At 39.5% G+C, this 24,665-nt stretch overlaps 1 protein-coding gene across 9 annotated transcripts in view; it reads right to left on the reverse strand.

Moving 5' to 3' along the window:
- The window catches only part of FRY (FRY microtubule binding protein), a 335,554-nt gene that overhangs the window by 53,634 nt on the left and 257,255 nt on the right, over positions 1 to 24,665 (reverse strand). For all 9 annotated transcript variants that reach the window (XM_032314833.1, XM_032314834.1, XM_032314832.1 and 6 more), the window contains 11 exons: positions 20,738 to 20,820; positions 15,339 to 15,489; positions 14,711 to 14,814; positions 13,757 to 13,942; positions 11,323 to 11,521; positions 9,730 to 9,851; positions 5,539 to 5,726; positions 4,166 to 4,260; positions 2,344 to 2,951; positions 1,347 to 1,444; positions 806 to 976 (listed from right to left, as the gene is read on the reverse strand). In XM_032314833.1, the coding sequence (XP_032170724.1) occupies positions 806 to 976; positions 1,347 to 1,444; positions 2,344 to 2,951; positions 4,166 to 4,260; positions 5,539 to 5,726; positions 9,730 to 9,851; positions 11,323 to 11,521; positions 13,757 to 13,942; positions 14,711 to 14,814; positions 15,339 to 15,489; positions 20,738 to 20,820 (2,005 nt within the window). The remainder of the gene's footprint in view (positions 1 to 805; positions 977 to 1,346; positions 1,445 to 2,343; positions 2,952 to 4,165; positions 4,261 to 5,538; positions 5,727 to 9,729; positions 9,852 to 11,322; positions 11,522 to 13,756; positions 13,943 to 14,710; positions 14,815 to 15,338; positions 15,490 to 20,737; positions 20,821 to 24,665) is intronic.

Here is a 24,665-nt window from a genome sequence, read left to right on the forward strand (position 1 = left end):
TTTCAGAGTATGAATGAGTCTCCAATCTATCTGCACCCTGTACTGGTGACATAAGAAAGAAAAGTTGGAATGCACTGATTTCAGCACTTCTGAAAAGGCCCTAGCAAGAGGTGAGCATGCATGTCCCTTGAGCAAAAGCAATGGCAAATACACTAAACCAAGGTGGCTGTTAGTGGTCATCTCTGTCAGATTTCACGACCTCGTGCATTAAGCTACTCTGTGACCAGAGGTGCTACCACAACACATTTCATCACTTGTCTGATATGCTGTGTATTTCCAGAACCAATGGGCACAGGGGCTTGGAGCTAATGTGGTAGAAACACACTTGTAGGGTGATGAAAATCCCATTCCAGTATAAAACACAAACTTCAAGTTAAAAAGCATATTTCAAAACAGATGGTTTGCTAATTAGTTCAGCGCAAACAACCATTAAACATATCAAGTCACACAGTAACTCCTTAAATAAGATTTGAACACCTGGAGAAATTAGGATAAAATTTCCTAATTTCTGGAAGGTTCTGGCAGGTATTAGTGTCTTAAAAAGAAGGAATTAAAGCTTTTGAGGCAGGTATACCCCAGTTCAAAGGCTGGTTCTGCCACCTTAAACATATGGCAGGTTATTTAACCTGGTTGAGACTCAGATTTTTTTGTATGATAGTATGTTGTAAGGATTTAAAATGATTCCATACAGCCTCTATGATAATATATAATAGGCAGTCAAAAAATGAAGAGATTATGACTCATTCCATATAAGTATTTTACCCGTGAAAACTATAGGAGGCTTATCCTTCATTGAAGAGCTTACCTCTGCCAGGTAGGTCACCATATTCAAGGTAATGTCAGCATATGCTTCATGGAGGTATCGGCAGACCACGTTGACCCATGTGGCACAGTCCCTCGTGTAGCTGTGTGTTTTATAAAGGGTCATGACATGTGCAAGATTGGAAAGTTTGGGGTTCTTCTCTTCCAAACACACCTTTTAAGAGACGAAAATCAATTAGGGATAAAATAGCCTGACAAACAGAAAGATGTGTTGGAAATTTTGCCGTAAGATACATTTGCAATTTTGCTCTGGGATCTGGAAAACATGTCAATTTGACAAAATGCGGAAGTGCTTGTCTTAGTAATTAGCCAATATGATTTTCACAGATTCTTTCCATCTGTCTTTTCAATAATGAAACCACAAGACGATGTGCATCGGCTACTCAGAGATGTCAATTACTAGCTGTATCGGTTACGATTTTCAGGTTTTTTGAAACACATTTCCCCTTTGGAGCAATTTCTGCTTAGTATTGGACCTTTCTGAAGGTCCATATGGGTCCACCTGAGTGAGCCAGAAATCGTACCTGAGCAATCCTTTCGGCTATATCCTTGCAGAACTGATTGGGATTTTCGAAATGCTGGATCAGCTGGGGCAGGAGACACAGCACGTTCAGTGGAAACCCTGGATCAGAGAAGATATTGGGAGGCGGATAGGTGAATATGGTGCATTTTAACTATTAACAGTGGCAAGGGATACTGCAGATTTTATCCCGAGGTGATGCAAAGCAGACTTTTGAACCAATTTTACTGTGATCTAACACGAAATCCAGGGAAAAAATGTACAACCACAATGACACAAGTTTCAGAGGAGCAATTCAAAGTAATTCTAAGCTATGGTTACTGTTCTACCATGGCTGTGAATCAGGATGACGGGCAGAGATTTCCAAAAGCAGATTAAAATGAACTCAAGCACTGGTTTGAAACTTTTTAATCAAAAACTGTATTTTAAGAATAGCTTGTAGGAGAGGACATAGGCCAACAAATTTAGGTCTCCCTCCTGTAACATAATCTTTAAAATAAATGATAAGTAATGGCTTAGTACCACTGTATTAAGCTCTACCTTCATGAAAAGAAGTCTGGGCCACATGCCATGGTATTAAAAATATGGCTGGTGATTTGGCTTAATTTAAAATGATAGGGAGCCAAGTGAATTTTCAAGAGGGGGAAAAAAAGCTAAGAAAACAAAAAAGATTTAGGAGTTAAGAAAAAAGAGAAAGAAGGTTTATCTGTACAAGAACAATGAAATAAACTGACAGTATCTGCCATTTGATCTGGAAAGCACAAAGAAATGACCAATATATTACTTCTGCCCATTTTAAGCTATTGCCTTAAACATGTCTTCTGCAATTTAAATAATTTTAAGATTTACTTTAGGTATAATTTTGAAAGAAATGACAAACTATTCCCAAAGGACCATTTCCAAACAGAATTGTTGAAAGTACTAAGTCCATTACCTTATTACGCTCAACATAAACACAACCACCACCAGAACTGTAAGAGAAGGAGTGATGTTGGCCTTACCGATGGCTTGGGATGAATCCACCATGGATACTTTGGATACTGGTGTGAGCAAACTGAAAAGCTGCAGGGTCAGGTCGGTGGTGGCAAGGGAGGTGAATCCTTTCAGCAGCAGCTGCTGCAACCCTGAGAAGTCTGACCACTTGAGCTGTGCCTGGAGTTTTTCAAGTTTTTCTCGGTTCTCAGCTTTATCCAGCGGCATGTGAGCCAGCAGTCTGTTCAACAGCCTCAAGGCCATAAGGTATTCAAACTCAAAATCAGATTCCATCAAGGCCACTGTGACCCAAAAGATGGTGGCCAGCAAGTTGGTTGGATGGTTTATGTGCGACGGGTCTGAGAGGCTGTCTTTCAAGGAGGATGAGCTTCTGGTTTTTGAGGAGAGGCCTTGTTGGGTACAAGCCTGAATTCTGTCCAGTGTGGCACTCCTGGGTGGGTCTGAGGATCGGTCGACAACACCAAATTTCTTGGGCACAGAAAAGCTTCTTTGATGCCGGCTCCGTTCTGCGGTTGCTGTGTTGCCACTGGCCGCCCCGGGGTTCACATTTAGCTGTCCTGTGCTCTTTCTGCTTGCTGTTAGTTTAGTGCTAGAGCTTAAATCTGGTGATGAAGAGCTGGGTATAAAAATTTAAAAAGTTCAAAAGAAAGCCAACATGCTTTAGGAAAGAGCCAGTCCCTTTAAAATCCACTGACAAACAATAAGGTAGGGAACTTGTTCTTTGGAAATACTGTCTATACTTTTTTTTTCCATACCCTTTAGCTTACAGGAATAAATATCCTACTCCTAGACTTAAAGCTATGGAAAACAAAACAAAGAGAACCCTTACCAACAAAACAACAACAAAACCTAAGAGCAGTTGGTAGTGAAGGTTACTGATCTTTCATTTATTTTTATTTTTTCATGTATTTTGGCTTTGGGAAGGAGTAACTTATAAATAGAGTATACCTGATAGGCACACAGTTTAATATTCTATTAACTGACAGATAAGAACAGAAATGGAAAGGATATTATCTAGAAAGAAAAGAGTTTGTAACTGCATCAAAGGGACTTTTTTATGCTTATAAAATATCTATTAGAAATGATCTCTAAGCCTATTTCAGGCTGAAAAGATAAAACTCTTTATCAGTATTCTTGCTAAATCCTTATTGACTGAGATAAATCTGTAAGTCTATATAGAAAATGTGTATGATGTTAGGAAACATACTAAAATCACCTATCCATAAAAAATGCTCAACTTAAAAGTGAAACAAAGCTCAGCGTGATTTATGATAACATTACTGACTCCATTTCAAGCAAAATGAGCTCTATTATACAAACAGAATACGGAATTGTGAATGATTTGAAATGGGTAATTAAACACTGGCAGGAGCAAAAGGAACAAAAATAAAAAAGAAAGATCCTAGGATAGGCATTTATTCAAGTAAAATCAACATTAATTCCAGCTGTTTTTATACTGATGGTTCAGATGAGTTTTGTATATATTCATTAAAAAAAAAACATTTAGTCTTGGTTTCTGTTTATGATGTAATAAATAGGATAATTATTAAATAAAATTTGAAAAAATACTCAAAGACATAACAGAACATGAAAATGCATTAATATTTGTTTATTTTAAAATAACATTTCACCTCTATCTTCCTGCTATTTAAAAATACTTATATAATGTGTACAGATTGGGTGCCATAGCTTTCTCCTTATTTTTTAAACTAAAGAAAAAGTCATATATCAAACAGTGATATATTCCATGGACTTTGTGTGAAGTCCAGCCATCTCTCAAATATTCAGTCCACCATATTTGATTTCAAGAGTCATGGAGCTGCTTCTTACCGAGATAATACTGTTAAGAGATCACTGTTCTTCAAGCAGTCAGACAAGTTATCCACAGCAGCTTCCAATGTAAGGAGTGCTTCCATTACGTAACCCTGCCAGACATGCAAAGATAACATTTTGTACTGATTAAAATTCCTGTTCACTTCCTGAAGATAAATTTACTTAATGCAAACTCTATTCAGTCTAATGTTAATATCATCGAGGGCTAGACAGCTGTTGTTAACTGTAACTTACTAAATCTAAAAACAAATTTAAGGGCCACTTAGGAAATTCAGATGGCTTAGCAGTTAGTAGATAGTCACAAAGATTTATTTCTCTAGATGTGAGGTCCTGAACAGCTCAATCTCATTTGAAATCCAACAGGGAGAGGGCAAGGCTAAAGGTAGCAGTCACGGCCCCTTATTGAGGGGGATAGTGGGCATTTGAAATACAGAGTGGCAATGTCTCAGAGATCAAGAGCTGTGGTGTGAGAAGGGTTGTGCCTCAGTGGCATTTTGAAGAATACATCCACTGGCCAGAATGAGAAAAAGAAGCCAGAGTTCACAGGTGTGTGGGCCTCCTGGGAGGTAGTAACATTTCTGAAGGAAAAGAAGGGGAAAAAGGGCTTGGCTGAAGCTACAATGCTTATAATGCCCTTGGCTTTCAACCCATTCCCTAGTCCTTGGGCTCTGCCTACAGGGTCTTGTGGTATCTACTCTCTCTGTTACTTCTTCAGCTTTTCTCAGTGTACTGAAGGCTAGCTATACAGAGAGGGGTAGTGCTTTGCATACATACAATGGAGATTCCTTTCCTGGGTAGGGAGACTACACAGCTGTATCTCCAGTTGGTGGCAAAAAGACAAAAACAAGACAAAAAATTCCCCGATTTCCTGTCAAATAAAACCAGCAACAAAAACAACAACCAGGAAGGAGTCCTGAAGGGATCTGCAGTGGTTGGCTCAATAAAACAATACCACTGGATTTCTAGAACGATGCTCCTTGAAATGCTTTTGTAAGTATAAAAGTTAACCTCTCAAAAATTTTTAAAATTTTTTTTCAGTGTTCCAAGATTCATTGTTTATGTACCACACCCAGTGCTCCATGCAATACGTGCCCTCCTTAATACCCACCATCATGCTCACCCAACCCCCATGCCCCTCCCCTCCAAACCCTCAGTTTGTTTCTCAGAGTCCACAGTCTCTCAAGCTTTGTCTCCCTCTCCAATTTCCCCCAATTCACTTTTCCTTCCCCTCAATTTTTTTTTTTTTAAATAAATGGTATATGCCCAAATGGTTGGAGCATTTGGCGAGAGAAAGAAGGCTCAAAAAAAGCTGTTAAGACCTCATCTTTGATAGGAGAGGAGAACGCATTCAGTGGTCTTTCCTTCCATACCTGAATCTCATCTCCATGTTCTCCGATCACCTCCACCAATCTGGAGAGAAGGTCAGACAAGGCGTGTGCTGACAGAGGTTGCTTGAGCGCCCGGAATATCTGGAAGGACCTACCAGCATAGTGCCTTGAGGAGCTTGCGAGGGCGGTCTGCAATGAGACTTCACTCAAGTGTTGCTCCAAATGGAAACCTAGGCACCAAGGAGCCAGAGGTCGGTCAATGGATACTCCGCAAACCCTGGGGCATCATTTATCTATAGGTGTAAATCAGGCTACCTCACAGAGCAACATCCTGGTGGTACTTGTTTAAGAATTAACCATTTTAAAATTTAAAAAAAAAAAACATCAAATTTGGATAGATCTTAAAGAAGCCTAGTGCAGTAGAAAGAGTTAGAAGATGTGAAGCAAGATGGTTCTGGTTTTGAATTAAGTGTTTTGGGACTCTGGGAAAGAAATGCGTTCTCTATAAGCCTGTTTTGCTTATGTTTAGCTGAGGAATAACAGTCATGCACTATTTCCTAGAGTTGTTGTAGAAATTCAACAATTCAAAAAATGCTTAGCACAGTGCCCGACACACAATACTGACTCACAAATGTATTCTTGTTCATTGCCCTATTTTTCTACGGTGTTCTTCTGAACTACTTTTTGCATAGCATACTTTCACTCCTGTTTTCATAAAAGAATTTGTTGGGAACAAGTTTTCAGAGTGCTTGTGTATGTAGAGGAAAGCTGCTAGTGGATCTAGTCAACTCTAAACATAACCAAAGCCTATACCAAAGTCAACACTCTTCACAACAGTCTACAAATATGCAGATACTGAAATGTAGATGTTGCCAAGAAGGCAGATGTCATTTAAACTCTCGCCTGAATATTGGTTCTTCCAATAGCATGAAGGTCATCATAATCATCAGAAAACCCCTTGAACAGATGGAAATAAAAATGTAAGGTAAAGTGCATAACTGACTTCTGGGCCACTATCTGTACTCTCTGCTGTGTCCCTCTGCGGGAGGAAAGCTGACTACAAAGTCAGAGGACATAATGAAAACAGTGATTTTGGTTGTTTCTGAGATCTAGAGGGCTCTGTGGTACATTTGATTGTCACATAAAAGTGAATCAGGAAGGATAATTTAATGTCATTGTTCTTAGCTGCTGCCGGGCTGTTTGACCCTAGGGACCTGTAGACTATATAAGAAAATGTTTCTGCAGAACAAACAAAGGGTCCTGGAAAATGGACTTAGGCATGAATACTTAGATAGTAAATATAGGATTAAACCCACACAGACAGTTCCCAATTTAAGAATGGACCATGCTTCAAAACAGAATTTGTTACCTTTATTTTGTTTTATTTTCCTACTTAATTTTATTACGTATGGGGTTAGGTCCTCTGTCGATGAACTAAAACATATTTACATCACAATGGACCTGAAGGCTAGAACACCATTAGTAGGATTGCAGAACTCCAGGGCAACTATGACAATGCCCCTAAAGAAAGGCTGTTTAATGTGTCACACACAGCAACCCTACATTTCCCAGCCTTTCCTGGAGCGAGGTGTGACTTCGTGGCCTGAGTTCTGACCAGTGGAATGTGAGAAGAAACACTGGATGCTACATTCGAGCCTGGTGTGGTGTAAATTCCTCCTACGTAATCTTCCACTCAGTTCTTCCTGCACCTGCTGGCTGGACAAGGAGGGCTGAGGAGAGGCCTCTGGGTAATGGGGGTGACAGAGCCACAGGACGAAGGGTCTTTGAAGTGCCATGTGGAAGGCCACTGACAAACATCTATACTGACCTGTTATGTGATCCAGAAGTAGCCTTCTATTACGTTAAGCCTCTGAACTTTGGGGGTTGTGTGTTACAGTAGCTAGGCTACCTGACTAATATAAGCGTTTCCAGGAACACAGAGCAGAAAGCAGGGCTGTACAGGGAAACCGTATTAAGTGTATCTGGAGTAAGATGTGGAAAGACTCAGCCTCTAAGTACCCTCTAAGGAAATAGTGAAGGGATTCATGTGTTTTCTCATTTTTATTATCTTCATACAATCTAAGACAAATTAATGGCTCACACACAAACAAATTTCTTCCTTTGGTTTATGTTCAATTATTAAGTGACTTTTAAGTAGTGGAAATACACAGAGAGGTCTTAATATTTCAAAAATATTCCAAAGGAGACACTCAAAACAAGAAATGTCAATCCTATTCCTGAAATGAGTTTCTCTTGTTAGTTTATCAGTATTTATTTTTTCTTCTGGAAGCCCCCTGTGATAATGAGAAGAGATGTAGCTAATCTGGAATATTCTGAAATATGAGATGTGCTAATTCTAAGAGCAGCTGGGAAAGCCAGTGAGACACCTTTCATTTGGCCAGACTCGTGTGGGAGAAGGTAGGGTCACTTACTGCATCATTCCGGGGAACCAAATTTAACTTTCCCAAGCAAACCAGCCCCGGCTAAGTTGAATCTGAATGGTGTGCAGCTAAGGGCTTAAACGTCATGATGTTCCTAGAGTCTAAATAAGAATCACACTGTGTTCAGAATATTGAATGATCATTAGCACGGGAATTAGTAGCAAATGCTTTCAAAGTTAACATTTTATCACAAGATTCTTTTTCTAACCAGTTTTCAAGTCAACCAGTTTCTCACAGTTGAGTCTGAATACAGTCAAGAAGATTTGCTACTTTATTACTTTGTTTCTTTGTAAAATTTAAAAATTTGAGTATACTTGACATACAATGTCACACTAGTTTCAGGCATACAGCATAGTGGTTCAGCTTCTCTTTATGTTATGCTGTGCTCACCATAAGTGTAGCTACCACCTGTCACCATACAACAGTATCACAATATCATCGCTGAGATTCCCTACGCTGTGCCTTTTATCCCTGTGACTTACTCCTTCCATGGCTGGAGGCCTGGACCTCCCACTTCCCTTTACCCATTCTGCCCAGATCCCTACTCCCTTTGTTCCAGCAACAATCAGTTTGTTCTCTTTACTTATAGGTCTGGTTCTGCTTTTATTTGTTTATTCGTCTGTTTTGTTTTTTAGATTTTACATATGAGTAAAATCGTATTGGATTTTTTTTCTCAGTCCGACTTCATTTAACACAATACCCTCTGGGTATATCCATTTTGTCATAAATAGAAAAACAAACAAATGAACAAACAAAACCCCTCATCTTTTTTATGGCTGCATAATATTTCATTTTAATATATTCTATCACATATTCCATTATATATAATATGTTTATTATGTATATGTATAATATGTGTATTATATGTAATGTAATATATATGGAATGAATATATGTCTACATCTATGGTTATATACACACACCACATCTTCCTTATCCATTCATCTATGGATGGACACTTGGGTTATTTCCATATATTGGCTATTGCAAATAATATTACAATAAACACAGGAGGTCACATGTCTTTTCAAACTAGTGTTTTCATTTTGTTTGGATAAATGCCCAGTAGCACAATTATTGAATCATTTGATATTTCTACTTTTAATGTTTTGAGGAAATTCCATACTGTCTTCCATAGTGGCTGCACCAATTTACATTCTCACCAATAGGTAAAGAGGGTTCCTTTTTCCTCACAGCCTTGCCAACACTTGTTATTTCTTGTCTTTTTGACTCTAGCCATTCTGATAGGTATAAGGTGATACCTCATCGTTGCTTTGATTTGCATTTCCCTGATGATTAGTAATGTTGAGCAACTTTTCATATGTGTGTTGTGTCATGAACTCTTCTTCAAATAAAATTAATATGGGGCATGGTTTAATTCTAGTGAGGTAAATGAAGCAAGAACAGTGACCTTTGGGAATTATTTGATAAAGCCTAATGCAAAAATACATGACATTAACAATCATTCAGTTAGACACATCCAAAATAAGGCTCAAAGCTCCCTAATGAATATTCTTCTGCTATCAATGCCGATTGCAGAACTATACACACACACACACACACACACACACACACACACACACACACACAAACACATATATAGTTCTGAATTATATACGTATAACCTACTATATATATTATATTCTGCATATGTATACATACACATATATGCTATATCCAGAACTCACTCACTCTATCTATATATACATATATATAGTCATAATGTGAAGAATATGCTCCATTACAGAAAATGTTAGAAATGGCATTTGGGGAAATAGGAGAAAATACCTACCTGATTTGGAGTCTTTAAAAACAGATACAACATGACGTAGAAAATTAGTGAGCTGTTCAGCACTCTTTGAATTTTGATTTTTGGGTGTGATGTCTTCATGGCACCAAAGTGGACCAAATGCCCTTAAACAGAACATACAATATGTTAAAAATATAACCATTTAAATATAATTATTTTGCATTTTTAAAGCCATGTATGCAGTTGTAACTTCAAGGGCATAATATGATTTTCAAATTTTACTGATTAATGTAGGGTTAATTTTAATCTTGTAAAGCATAAGAGCATCCTCAAACTGATTTAATTTATGGAGGTATATTTTTTCTTATGTTTTACTCACAAAATGAAAACCTCACAAAATTTACTCACGAAATCAAAACCTCTCAATTCACCAGAACAGTGTTTACACACAATAGGCGCTATATGTTTGTCAAATAAAGTGATATAAAATGTTGATTAAAATATAGGTTTAGACACAGACTCCATTTGTACACTCTAGATCTGCAGAGATTATGTTTTTATCAGGATCATATCATTAGGCTGCCAAATACTGTAGAAACAAATTAAAGATACAGCCTCTGATATCTACTTGGTTTTCAACGGGAAGAACAGATAAAGCCAGATGTGAGAATTTCAGAGAACACCCTTTCCAACACGTGGTACTGACAGTGTTGAGTGGTGAGCATACTTTTATTCTCCACAAATCATTCAGGTCTCTGAGATACCCTGATTGTATGCACCATCAACTCCCTTCCGAAGCTTCCTTTATTAAATCCTATATTGAACTGAAAGCTGCAAGGAATACTCTGAAATTAACTAAGGGAAGAAAATGCTTTTCTCATTTTTTTGCATTAATTGATGCATTTGTGGAAGAAAGAAAAATCAAGGGTATCAGATAACAAAGATATAGACTAGACTTCTAGGATTTAATGCACTGAGAAAGAGAGCAGCCCCTCCCCCCCATACAGTCACAGGTGAGTCTAGTTTTCTTAATGCCAAACTGGACCCTGGGGTGCTAGAAATTCTGAACACTTATAAGCTAAATTGTTCAGTAGGAGAACCAGAAGACCTCAAAAACAGAATTGCTTGCATCTCTTCTTGATTTTTGATCATCAGTTTGCTTCCTTTCCTATCATGCTTCCTATTGTGTCAGACTTCCATTTATAAATGACTCTGGATTAGATGAACAGACAATGGTCCCCTCTGCAGCTGCTCCTGGGTTGACCGTGGCTAATACAGTTGGTGTCCAGAGCAATGTGCTTTGCCAAGTCTCAGAACTCCCGGATCCTGGCAGCTCTAACAGATGATTAAAGTCATCCTTATCATGGGGTGCTACCGTGTCCTGCCTCCATCTGCTGCATTGTCTTTGTACGTGGAAACCCCCCCCCCCCATCAACTGTGCCATCACTGGGACCTTAGACAACTGTTGCCAGGATCTACCTGGTGCACAGACTTCTGCAGATGCAATTTAGAGGAGAAAAGAAGGCTTTGCTACAGCCGCGGGCTCGGTTTTCCATCTGAGTGGTTTTGGATGGATGATATTTCCCTCAAAAGACCAACCTAAAGCCAGGGCCCTGTCTCCTGACCCCTCACTACCTGGTTGTCAGAAACTCAATGAGCTTGTTTGCCTTCTCATCCGCTTCAGCAGTTGTGTCTGTATCCTCCACCTCCTGGGTCATCTGTGGGAGGTTCCCGCTGCTGCCCCCCAAACTGATGCTGGAGGACGTGGAACTGGAGCTCAGCCCCGAGTCCGGCACCGGGGATGACTGGTCCTCTCTCAGGAAATCAAAGCCACCTGGTGGGACAAGAAGGTCAAGGCAGAATGTGCTAGGCAGGTCCTTCGTGTGGTTAGGAGGTGAGCAATCAGAAGTGCGTAGTTATTTAAATGTTTTGGAGAAAACATTTGATTGTGGCTGTGGTCAACATGAAATGAAACTGATATTCTTTCCTGGCTTCTGGAATAGTTGCACTGTTGTGTAAACCAGGGTATCTTTCATAATAGGAGTGTGATCTGCTGTTTTCTACTCTGGTGTGTGTATCGGTCCTTTCCACAGAAGAAGTGGGGTGTATGTGTGTGTGTGTCTGTGTGTGCATTCATGCACATATGTGCACACATGTCTGTTTGCACATGTGTCTGTGTGCACACGCACATATATAAGCACAGACCCAGAAATAGTTCCACTACACATCTGGACCCAAATGTGCTGTTCATAAATCATTCCTGGGTTTTAGACTTCTTAAATTGGTGAAATGATACCATTTTTGAGTATATCAGCACCTAATAATTGATATTTATACATATAACATCTACGTCATACATTTTGAGAAAATGAACTTACAACTGTGAGTATTATGTGCATATTAATATGTTTTAATAAAATAGATCTCATGGCAGTCAAAGAAATATGGTAGAAACAAATACTATGTTTTTTTCCCCACCTCAGATTTGGTTATCATTCTGCATCTCTGGGTGTGTTGTTGGTCTGGGAAAAGGTATATACAAAACCATCCCTTTTCTCCTACTTAATAATCATAGAGGTCCATAGTAACTGACAGATACTCTGAAATAGGAGTGAGAAGCCTTAGGCCTGAATATCACCTCTGCCATTTGTTGAGCAATCTCTGAGAGTTTACATGACTTCTCTGTGCCTTAGTTTCCTATTATAAAAGAGCAAGACAGTAATTTCTATCACACAAGTTTTCAGCCTGGATTTTAAAGGAATCAGAGTTGAAACGAGGTGTTCATGAGGTATTAGTAAATGTTTATGAAGAGGAGACATTTTCCAAACCCTTTGTACATCTATTCCACGTGTGCTATAGATTCAATTATCTTACAATACTATCTGTTGTTTGTCTTAACTACGGCATATTGTGTTTTGTACCATTAGTGCCCACTTTATGCTATATCAGTGGTATTAGTGAATACAGAACAGATGCACTCAGGGCCACGCAACTTAATGGACATTACAATGTTCTCAGTCTAAGACCATGTGCTTAATAGGATACATCTTTATCTTGGGGAGTTGGGAAAGCAAGAAGTCTTTAGATTCTTTTAATTAAACATCAACAGTAAAGAGAGTTTTGTGTTTCTGAGAGGCAATTGATGGGTTATGTTCAATAAACTGTAGCTTGGTTTAAAACAAAGGGCTTAAACTGAGATCAGTAGTCCTGATGTCTCAGACTCAGTGACTCTGTGTTTATTTTCCAAAGAAATATCTTAATTGCTGTCAAAGGACAAGATGGCACTGAGTACAAATGATGAGTAAAAGGCACAGTCTCTTTAAGATTATGAATTAAGTACACAGTGACATATGGAAGGGCCATACCATATCGAGGGCCAATGTAACATACAAAATAGTCAGGAATGTTAGTTCATTCTCATTTAAAGATATTTTAAATGTTCTGATTCTAAATGAAAACCACTGGCCAACCCTTTTAGGAAAGCTTTCATGAATAGCTGGACATAGCTGAGTAATTTGACCCAAACATGACTCAGCTAATGCATTCTGTTCTCATTTCTAAGAAGAAAATTTTGGTTTTAAAAAAGCAATGGTTCTTAGTAGACTTCCATTCATGGTGCCTTCCAGAAAAATCAATTACTTTAATAAAGTGAAAATTCCCTCAGGGGAACCAGAAGGTACACAAGTGATACATTGGGCACCTTGGCAATAACCTGCTCTCAGGGTGATGGAGAAGGTCACTGTTTTGTACATTCTCATCTTTCAGTGTTTGATGCTCTTGGCCAAAGGGCATCTTAATTTTCAATGTTATCAGCAGGAGCATATTTAAGAAGAGCAGCAAGCATAATAAGAAGTAAAATGACATCTGAAAATATTCAATAACGAAGAAGGATTTTGAGAATCAAGTTGACCATCAGGTGGAATGGTGCATATTTATGGTGCAGCTACTTGCTTGCTTGGAAAGTTGGGGGGGTGATCACATTAGGGAAGTAGTTTGGGCTCCCCTGACACCTTAAGTTATCTTCGCATTTGTGATTCTGTCTCAGGCTCTCTGCCACTCCTTTCGTTACCTGTGTAGAGATACTCTGGCTGATAAGCTGGCTGAATTGTGAGAGTCTTAGCTTCGCCCATCTCTCGAGTCTGCAGGAGCATAGAAGCAATGGCATGAAAATTGCTGTTGCAAGAGAGGGCAATCAAGAGGTGAAGGAGCAATTTTTTGCTGTGTTCAAAGACTTCAGGCCGGTAATGGTCCAAACCTGGAACAAAACGGTGGAATCTCTTAGTATAAACAAGTTTTAAGCTCATTTAGATTCCAGGGATAGTAAAGATTCCAAGTCACTCGGGAGGAACACGTTAAAAGAATGTTCGGTTTTCTTTGTTATTGTTTGTGTTACCAACATAAAGAAGTTGGGCTTAGGAAAAATAAAATGCTTTATTCCTCAAATCAAATGTTCTCATAAAAATGCTGATAGATGGACTTTTCTTGACCTCCCAGTAGCATTTGACATGGTTAGCATTCCTCCTTCCTGGGATGTTCTCTTCCCTGGATCACTCTGTTAACTGAAAGATTCTAGCTTTGTTCATCTCTCTTTAACTAAACTTCTGAGTCTCCCCAGCTTGTTCCTCTTCCCTTTTTTGCTCTACAATTTGGCTATCTTAAAATCGCAGCACTTGGTCTGCTGTGCTCTACCTTCTTTCTCTCTATGTGCTAATGGTGTCTCATGGCTTTAAATTAATCCCATCTAGCCAAAGACCCTCAAAGAGGCCCCACTTATTTTGGGTATCTTTATAGGAATAGCACTGGCAAAGTACCACCCTATAATGCAGTGATAGGGCAATTTTAAACAATGACTGGTCAAGTGAAATTGTAGAGCTGATGTCACATAGAAGAAATGAAAAATGGAAGAGACTAAATCTTTCAGAAATGAGGAAAGCAGGATGTCAATGTAAAAGGAAGGCTCTCTGGATTACATCTATAGGTTTTTGACCCTACTGGCTAGAATTCCTCTTGGATCCAATCTTACCTAAGAAGACAGCATGAAGTAATAATGGTAGATGAAGAGCCCAATCTTCTCTCACACTGTGATCCACCACCATCTCAGTCATAAAAATAACAGCAATATTGCACCTGATCAATGACATGATGAAATTAATGTAACTTCTGAAGAGGATGGAAATACATTGATAGATCATTAAGTCACAGTTAATACAACTCACAAGCCCTGCTGGAGAATTATGTAAGACCCTTAATCCAGGGAAATGGAGTTTAATTTCTGACATAGCACAGAACTCCACAAAGAGAAGAAATGTTGGCTGAGTTGATCACATAACAGGGAGACTTACTAGTCACTTGGTAGTAAGAGCTCAGGGAGGAAGAGTTACTTACAACCTAAAAATCATCACAGAATGCATATCCATATCCAGACTGCATCGAGGAAAATTTCTGAGTTACAAGGCAGCTTTGCACTGAGGTTAATATTCAACCAAACTCTACAAATACACTGAGAGCTGTAAGTCAAGCCATGCATGGTCCCTCTGATTTCAAAGGTCGTTTCATTTGATGGGACCTGGAATGATTTCACTCTCCTCATAGGAAGAAAAGTCCAGCCAAAGCTAAGTAGTCATTTCCCTCTACCCACACATGCTACCTACCTGTGGAGGGGCCCCCGGGGAGTGATGGTCTCTGGGAGGTAGTCAACCAGGGGGGCCCAGCATCCTCCAGTACAAGGCATGGGGAGGGGCTGCGGCTGTTTGGTCTCTGTAATAGTCAAGAGCCAGCCCGTGTAGGGAGAAATCGGGTCATCTGTAGGGTGAGACAGACAAGCGTGTGTTATTTTTAGGAAGAGATGATTTTTGTTTTCCCTACTTGGTGTTTGTAGAAAGAATCTTACAAATTGAGGTTAGTAAAAATAACTTTCTAACCATCTCATTTGATGAGTATGAATTATAGGATCAATGGGTTAGAATCACTTGATTAGATTTTTGAGTCCCTTTTTTTGATAATCTAATATACAATTATGCATTACAGAGCAATGGGAAATATAGACACACAAAGAGAAAACAGTAAATCATGCAAATTCTCATCACTGTGAGAACTTGGTCTTTCTCCAATCTTTCCTATTTCAGTAAAATATAACTCCATATTTCCATTTTGTTCAGGACAAGGAGCCTTAGAGCTAGCCCCGATTTCTCTTTCACATCTCACATCCAATTCGTAATCATGAAAATAATGAGGATAACAGTAATAAAAACAATAATAACATTAAGAACTAACACAGGGAGTGCTTCCTTTACACCAGGCACTGATCTATGCATTGCATATATTCTTTTAAAAGATTCATATATTTATTGTGAGGGCAGAAGGATAGGCCTGATGTGGGGCTAGATCTCACAACCCCGAGATCATGACCCAAGCCAAAATCAAGTCAAATGTTCAACCGACTGAGCCACCCAGGCGCCCCTGCATTGCACATATTAACAGCCCAATAATAGGTACCTCTTACCCTTACTTTACAGAGGGGAAAGAGAGGTTAGGTAACATGGCATCATATTCAGTGAGCTCTACCCTCAAATCAAATCCAGAAGAAGACCACTTTTCACCATCGCCATTGCTACCAGTGTAAGCCACCATGTTCTCTCACAGGGAGACTGCAATGGCCTCCCTCAGTCTGCCCTCCTTGCCCCTCTACAGTCTGTTTACTACTGAGCAGACAGAGCAATCATTTGGAAACAGAAGTTCACTCCCATCTCTCTCTCTGCTTGACACTCTCCAGTGGCTCCCCTTTCCATTCAAAATGAAGTTTCAAACTCTACACCATGGCCTTTAAGGCCTTACAAGGTCTATTACTCTCTTGGCTCATCTCCTCCCACTATCCTCCTCGCTCACACCACCTCAGTCATTCTGGCTTTCTTGCTGCTCTGTGATCACACGAGACACCATCAAACTTCAGGGCCTTCCCATCTAGCATTCCCGTTAGCTGCAGTGCCTTTACCTGGAGAGCCTGTGGCTCCTTTACCTCACACAGGTCTCTGACCCAGGACCACTCTATTTAAAATCTACCTCTCACTCCAATCACTTTCTAACCTCTCACCCTGCTTTAGTTTTCCTTCCTGGCACAGTTCACCCATTCATAGGCACTGGGTCCCTCTTCTGACTCTCATATGAGCTCCACAACAGTGAAGACTTTATTTTGTTCATTGTTGTTTCCCTAATACCTTGAACAGTATGGTTCTGTGAAAAGATCAACAAAGTTAATAAATCTCTAGCCAGACTTATCATGGAGCTCCTTCTTTTTTTTTTTTGAAGATTTTATTTATTTGTCAGAGAGAGAGAGGGAGAGAGAGTGAACACAGGCAGATGCAGAGGGAGAAGCAGACTCCCTGCTGAGCAAGGAGCCCGATGTGGGACTCCATCCCAGGACGCTGGGATCATGACCTGAGCCGAAGGCAGCTGCTCAAGCAACTGAGCCACCCAGGCATCCCCATGGAGCTCCTTCTTAACAATGGTCTCAGTAGAGGCCAGCGGCATTAAGACAAGCAGTTCCACTGGGGGCCCCATGATATGGGCCAGGTACATGTCTTCAGACAAGCTTGCTCTGTCCTACAACTTAGATTGTAGTGTATTAAGAAGAAGGGTGTATTAGATCATCTTTAAGCAAATTCTATTATATGTAGCTTTTCTTGGCTGCGATCTTGAAAGGCAGTGAGAGATAACAGCTTCAAGGCTTCTGTACTACATAGAACTCTGTCCTTAGCATTTAACAGAACCAGTGGAGGGGGTGTCTTCCCATTGTGAAAACTGAGGCATGGGGCAAGGGCAGGCATGAGGACACAGCCCACTTCTGGGATGTCAGGGAAGGGAGTTTTCCAAGGGCAAGTTCAGGATTTGCCTCAAAGCGTTAGGTCTTACTAACACTCCAAATATCAAGCAACTGGAACCCTATAAATTCCATGCCATCAATCTTGGCCACAATGGTTTTAGCCTAGGAGAAATGTAAAGCATGTGTGACAATTCTTCTCAGACTTCCCAGTAAATTACCTACAGAATGTTTCACTTTCAGCAAGTGAACGTTTTGACTAAGTGTCTAGGATAAGCTCATTGCAAAATGTACTTCTAAGTAATCAGCTACTCTATAATAAAACTTAAAAGGAGAGCAGAAATGGAAGGAATATCAAAGAATTAAGAAAAAAAGAAACTTGTCAGATTTCTGTTAGGAAAGGATATACTTTTCTTTGTTTCGATGATGTTCTCGGATACATATCTGACCAGCAAAAATGTACTGGATTGTTAGACTAGGAATAAGTTGGACTGAAACTGGTTTTCTACTGTTGGGTCTAAACTACTAGGCCTCACCTGCTATCCAGCTCAACTAGTTGTATCCTTATTATAGGGTTAAGTACACTAGCATATGGCTTAGAGAATAATGCAGATATTTTAAGTAGTTCTAAAAAAGCTTACATCATACTGGTAGGAAGATTTTTATAGATCTGTCTTAATCTGCTTTTTGTCCATTTTACTCAAGGGTTTTTTTTTTTTTTTTTAATAATAGGAAATATTCTCAGGAGGCTGCACACAGTCCTTCCACCTGGGTAAACCCAGATTCTGAAGCCCTGGGGCACTAGGTCTCTCCTGATTCCTTCTTACTCTTTCTATCTCTAATGATCCTCCCAGAATTCAGGGAGAAAACAATGGCCCTTCACATACACCAGATCTGTGGCTATAACGTTTTGGAGTTGAGCCTACCAATCTTTGCTTTTCTTATGGCACAGGCCATTTCCCTCACTGTGTAGCTAGAACCAAAAATAACACCAGGGAGGACCCAGGTACCAAAGTCCCAAGGGGATTTGTGCCCTATTAGACGTGCTGCCCCTTCCAGATAGCCAGAGTTAAGTTCTACTGCTTAAACATCTAGAAAACCATCTTAGCAGATATTTTCTGGGTTTTTCTGTGATGAGAATATGGTTTGAGTCACTTGATTTCATTTCCTCTTATATGAATAATTTAAAATAGAAGCTCTCAGTCCCCAAATGACATGCTATGAACTGGAACTTCTCTGGCCAGTAACTGCCACCACGTCAAGGTTATTATTCACAGACGACTTAACTGAACTCAAATTCTGTACCCCAATTTTCCCATTAAAATGCTGCTTATTTTATACCACACAACAAGTTTGTAAAAACAACATTCTAGGTGAAATAGAGGCCATGATGAAAGCATGCACAACTTTTACAACTTCAAAGCTTTCACAACTATTCACCATAGTTTTTTTTTCCCTCTTCACAAATATTTCTACTACTTTTTCTTTTTGTCCCTAAAACCAGTGATGCAAGTTTGTGTAATGGCACAATTATCTAATTTTACTATAATTAGCCTCTGAAATTCACTATTTATGTATTTTTTAAAATGACTGAAATTACTTTATTATAGCGTTTCTATCACATTCTATGTCCTGGACCCAGAGCAAAGAGATACAGTTCGAAGGAATCAACTGGCAAAGACAACAATATTCCTGCTGTAAAACCCACTGTCATAGACTTAGGTTTTGTTATGCTTGTCAAATTCTGGCAGGGGCGGGGGGCAGCATTTGATTGCTTCACCTTTTCTTTCTTTCTTTTTTTTTTTAATAAAGATTTTATTTATTTATTTGACAGACAGAGACCACAAGTAGGCAGAGAGGCAGGCAGAGAGAGGGGGGGAAGCAGGCTCCCTGCTAAGCAGAGAGCCTGATGTGGGGCTTGATCCCAGGACCCTGAGATCATGACCTGAGCCGAAGGCAGAGGCTTTAACCCACTGAGCCACTCAGGTGCCCCTGCCTCAACTTTTCATGATGCAATTTTTTTTTGTCCTCAAATTCTGAGTTATTATTGTATAGCAACCAGACTTTTCCTGAATGAATAGCTCTCCATTTCTCAGCTACTACTCTCCTCATTTGTACAATCTAGTCCCATCCTAAACTGATGGTTGGTGCCCCTGAGATTTCAAATACTCAGTGTTTGGTGAGTATGGTCCCCTGATAGGGCACAGAAGAAAAGAAAGTAGAAAGGACTTTATTTTATCTCAGACTAACAGTAAGAAGTTATATAGGGGCACAGTTGAAACTTAACCTATATTAGAGTATGGCAATTATATATGGATTTTAGCTATCCTTTCCATTGGTATTTGCAATGCTGGAGATGCCTGACTATGCATTAAGAAGGAGAGTCAGGACAGCTGAAACACAGTGTCATTAAAACTTTGTAGCCCTTACCCACTTTACACATTTTCCATAAAAACAAAACAAATCAGAACAATAACTACAGGGGACCTGTACTTTGGCAAATGAACCTAGCTCATGAAATACCACCATTCTTAAAATTTCCACCAAAAGAGACACATAAATCCCACCAGATAGTTTACTGATTTTGTAAGCATAGCAAAACGTCCCAGGGAGCATTCTTTGGTTCCAGAATTTCTGCAGCACTTGTGACCAAGCGCTACCCTTTACCTGCTCAGTATCCACAGAAGCTGTCCAGGGCTTAAACAAAATAAATGAATGCATTGACCTTTTTGGTGTTCCCACCTTCCCAGGGTATGAAGAAATTCCTGTGACAGTTACATCTCCCAATTTAGTGAGGTCTTCCCTTGGCTACTGAGACTATGCCATGGAGAGAGATTCAATGTGAAAACAGATCCTCCCCTAGGCGAGCTGACTCACAGAGCTTAAAGGTCAAATCCACTCTTAAGACAGGTGGAAACCTGAAATGCAGTATCTGTTCTCTAGTGGGACAATTTCTTACTAGGCTCTCCCCAACTGCATCACCAAGGAAAAATGCCACACATATAAAAATACAGATTTGGGCCGTAGTTTGACGTTTTCTAATTTCGATTTGTTCACTGCATGGCTTCCTTTGACTTTTAAGATGCTGACTCTGTGCTCACCTGCAGAGTTGGATTTTGTGGTTACTTAATATTTATGGGTCTCTTTTCAGTAATTAGAACAAGAATAATCAAAATGCTCATTTTCCACTCCCCAGGCACCTGTATTCCATCTGAACAACCTGCTGGCACTTACTTTTATCTTCATCATACGATCCTCCAGAACTATTGCTGTATCTTGACTCTAGGCGGGTGTGGGCTCTGATGACGTTACTAAACCTTGAAATACAAGAACAATCATTGGAAATGCTGACACGTGTGTGTGTGTGCAGTTATTCATAAATACATACTATTATTCAGTGGTTGAGTTTTTTGGCAGTGAGTTCCAATGATGCTTTTCCTCAAAGAGTACTGTAAAAATTGTACCTCAAGCATTTTGTTTTCCTTGAGAGGGTCAGTGTGGTCACCCTTGCTCAGATTCACAGGTTCAAGCCTTCATAAGACACGTATTTTAAGGTTAATATTTGGATTGAGCCAGAATATAACATTTGATAGAAAGAAAATGGAAATGACACTGAATAATTTAATCCCTATTTAAATCATAATTTAAATCCCTATTCACACGGTAACCTGGCGTAAGGCAGGTAAGGTAAGTAATGACTGACTGATTAAGTTAAAACAGAGAATTGGGAATATATAAAAATGGTTTCCTAACAAACCTTGGGCTTTATCAGCTTTACAGTTTCCCTTAAAATGATCTAAAGGTTTTCAGGAAAAGGTCCTATGTGAGGAAACGGGCTGAGAAAGGTTATACAACTTGTCAACCACAGAAAGGTGGCAGGAGGAGGGTGCTTTGAGAGCCATGTGCCTCTGAGCAGATGAACAGGTGACTTTAGGGCTGAGCTCTCCCTCACTAGCTCTGTGACCATGGCCAAGTCCTGTATCTCCCTGGGGACCCTATGTCTCCACCTGCCAAAAAGGAATAAGAATACTTCACCATTTACTTCACGGGGGTTGTTGTGGCAATCAGAAGAAATAACACAAGAACGTTTCCCACACTGTGAGACATCCAGCCCTAAGGGATTAGTTATTATATCTCTACCTTGAATTTCTAGAATGCCTTGCCTTCTCTCTTCAGGGCACCAAAGGCTTTCAAATCAATAGCATTTTTGTCATCCACAGGCCTACAACGTAGGGCAAGGGGGTGACTGAGGGGAAGTGATGATAAAATTTTATATTTATTTTATATCAAATGATCAACAGGTTTTATCTACTTAATATATATGTAGTCAAAGCAAAGAACTAAGGTTATCTAGAAATATCTGGAAAATTCAAACTAGAGCAGGTGTGGTCCCCTTCATACTGGTGTTCTGCCTTAATTGACAACAGATCAACACTCTATTTCTCTCTATAACACTGGGGAATGCAGGGTTGTATCTATCCTCCAGTCAATGGAGAGAAAGAGATGCTTTAGGAAAAAGTCCTCAAGTGCCATTAAGACACCTACCTTGTCCCAGTGTTTAACCTCAGAACATCAGTGACTTAGATTTGCTGAGCACAGAAATGTAATGGACTATAACGACTTCGGTTTTTTCTTTTTTTTTTAATTTAGTTTTGTCACTTTTTTAAAATTTTATTTTTTCAGTGTTCCAAGATTCATTGTTTATGCACCACACCCAGTGCTCCATGCAATATGTGCCCTCCTAAATACTCACCACCAGGCTTACCTGTCCCTTCACCCCCCTCCCCTCCAAAACCTCAGTTTGTTTCTCAGAGTCCACAGTCTCTTGTGGTTCCTGTCCCCCTCCAATTTCCCCCAACTCCCTTCTCCTCTCCATCACCCAATGTCCTCCGTGTTATTCTTTACGCTCCACAAGTAAGTGAAACCATACGATAGTTGACTCTCTCTGCCTGACTTATTTCACTCAGCACAATCTCCTCCAGTTCCGTCCATGTTTGATTTTGGTTTTACTGACCTCTTCGATGTTGGCTGCAACTGACGCAGCCATCTTTTCCATAAAAACTCTGTATTTCAAGCATTATTGTCATATCTTTTGGGCTACTGCTTTGTGAATCCGTATAACAGAGCAGCTAGAACATCTGCTTAGTCTGTCTACATCAGACTGAACTTACGGAATTAGAAAAGTGACCAACCTATTACCTTCCGGAGACATTCTTTAATCATATTTGTGCTGACAAATATAAAATTAAAAACAGTGTAGGAAGAGCCCATTCAGCAATAAACATACTCGGGGGAAAGGAATTACACATCTGGAGACGTCCATGGGACAGAGCTCATGAACCATAAACAGTATTTGCTAGCTTTATAATGACACCCTGGAAGGGTCAGGCAAGAAAGAATTATAGAATGGATGGCAGCTCTTCTCTTTTCCTTTGAGATGCACATAAAGGAGGATAAGGCAGAGGTTATGAAGCCAAGATGAACAAGGGCAACAAGCCCCTTCCAGACTGTTCTCTTTACTCTGGAGAAGGTCAAAACCATAGTGTAGCAAAGTATAAGCTTGGCAACAACAACAACAACAAAAAAGTAAAAACTGTCTCCTAAAATCTGTTATTTTCCTTTGCTTTCCTGGCTTGAAGAAAACAATTTCAGTCTGGGCTTTAGAAAAATTTCAAGGATTAAGTAGACCAAATACACTTTAACATCAAAGGTACATGTCTTAAGAAATATATCATGAATATAAGAGAAAAACCAGGAAGACAAAATGTTTCTCTAAATTTTAACTTGCTGATTTAGCTCAAAGTAATACTTAGGCAACTTTTTGTAGATTATTAATTTCTATCCCTGTATCAACAGAGATCACCAGAAATTTATAAATTTGAAGCTTATTGCTTTGGCTCCCTGTGAAAAATCCTTTCATGGAACTATAAATTTATCAAATAAGGATTTATTAAGGGTTGATACATTAAAAATACTTATGGTTCTGCATATTTTACAAACTGCTATCATAGCTATTTTAATAAAAAATGTGTTCGCTTTGTTGTTTAATAAAAAAAAAAAAATTCAACATGATAAATCCTTCTTCGATTTTAGGGTAGTTTCGGGGTGCCTGGGTGGCTCAGTTGGTTAAGTGTTTGTGTTCGGCTCAGGTCATGATCCCTAGGCCGGGGAATCGAGTCCTGCCTCATCAGGCTCCCTGCTCAGTGGGAAGCCTGCTTCTCCCTCTCCCTTTGCCCCTCCCCCAGCTTATACTCTTTCTCTCTCTCTTGCTCTCTCTTCAAATAAAGTCTTTAGAATAATAGGAATTTAGGGTAGTTTCTGTTAGTAGCCTCCAATGAATTGTTTTGTTTATTTTTACACACTGAAAGTTATAAAATTCACTGTGTTCTTTTTTACTTTGGCTCTTGAAGAACTCAAGGTTCGGTTAATATTAACTTTTAGTAGTTTTCCTTAGTGAGCACTTGAGGAATTTTGACACAACTTTCTTACTCTTCTCTTAGCTTGGCCCTTATTCTTTTACCCTTATTTTAATCTGAACTTTAGTAGTAGACATGATAGTATTAAATATTACCGAAATACATCAAAGGACCATTCATCTAGCTGGGAAAAAAACATGGCATCAGGCCTGCTTCTTTGCACAACTCCATGGTGCCCCCTGGAGCCCAATCATGTATTTTGGGGACTAATACCCCCAGGAGTTGAGTAACACAGCAGTCTGGTCAGTATTTCTGACCAATTGTATCTGTAGAGTCTTTGTCTACAAGGACTGTAAAGAACAGAGTAAGTAACTCTTCTGTAATGGGGTTAGCAGGAGGGAGGGAGAAAAAGGGGCCAGATGGTATTTGGACAACTTATCTCTGGGGCTATGAGATTTCTCCCATTTTCATTCACATACTGAATAAACATTATAGAATCCCTTCTGTGTATAGCGTTATAGGCTAATTATTAAGGATAGCAATATTTGTATGAGATATATGGTTTCTGTTTTCCAAGAATGAAAATCTAGTGGTTGAGACAAGCATGTGTACAAGTACCTACAAATCAACATGAAAGAGTCTACAAGAAGGAAGATTCAAGAGAAATAAGGTATTTTAGTCTGCTTTCATAGAAAATAGAGAATGTATTAGAGAAATTGTGCAGGTGGAGTATAGGATCAATGGAA

The sequence above is a fragment of the Mustela erminea genome, chromosome 15 (assembly GCF_009829155.1).
Source record: "Mustela erminea isolate mMusErm1 chromosome 15, mMusErm1.Pri, whole genome shotgun sequence".
In the NCBI taxonomy this organism is placed as follows: domain Eukaryota; kingdom Metazoa; phylum Chordata; class Mammalia; order Carnivora; family Mustelidae; genus Mustela; species Mustela erminea.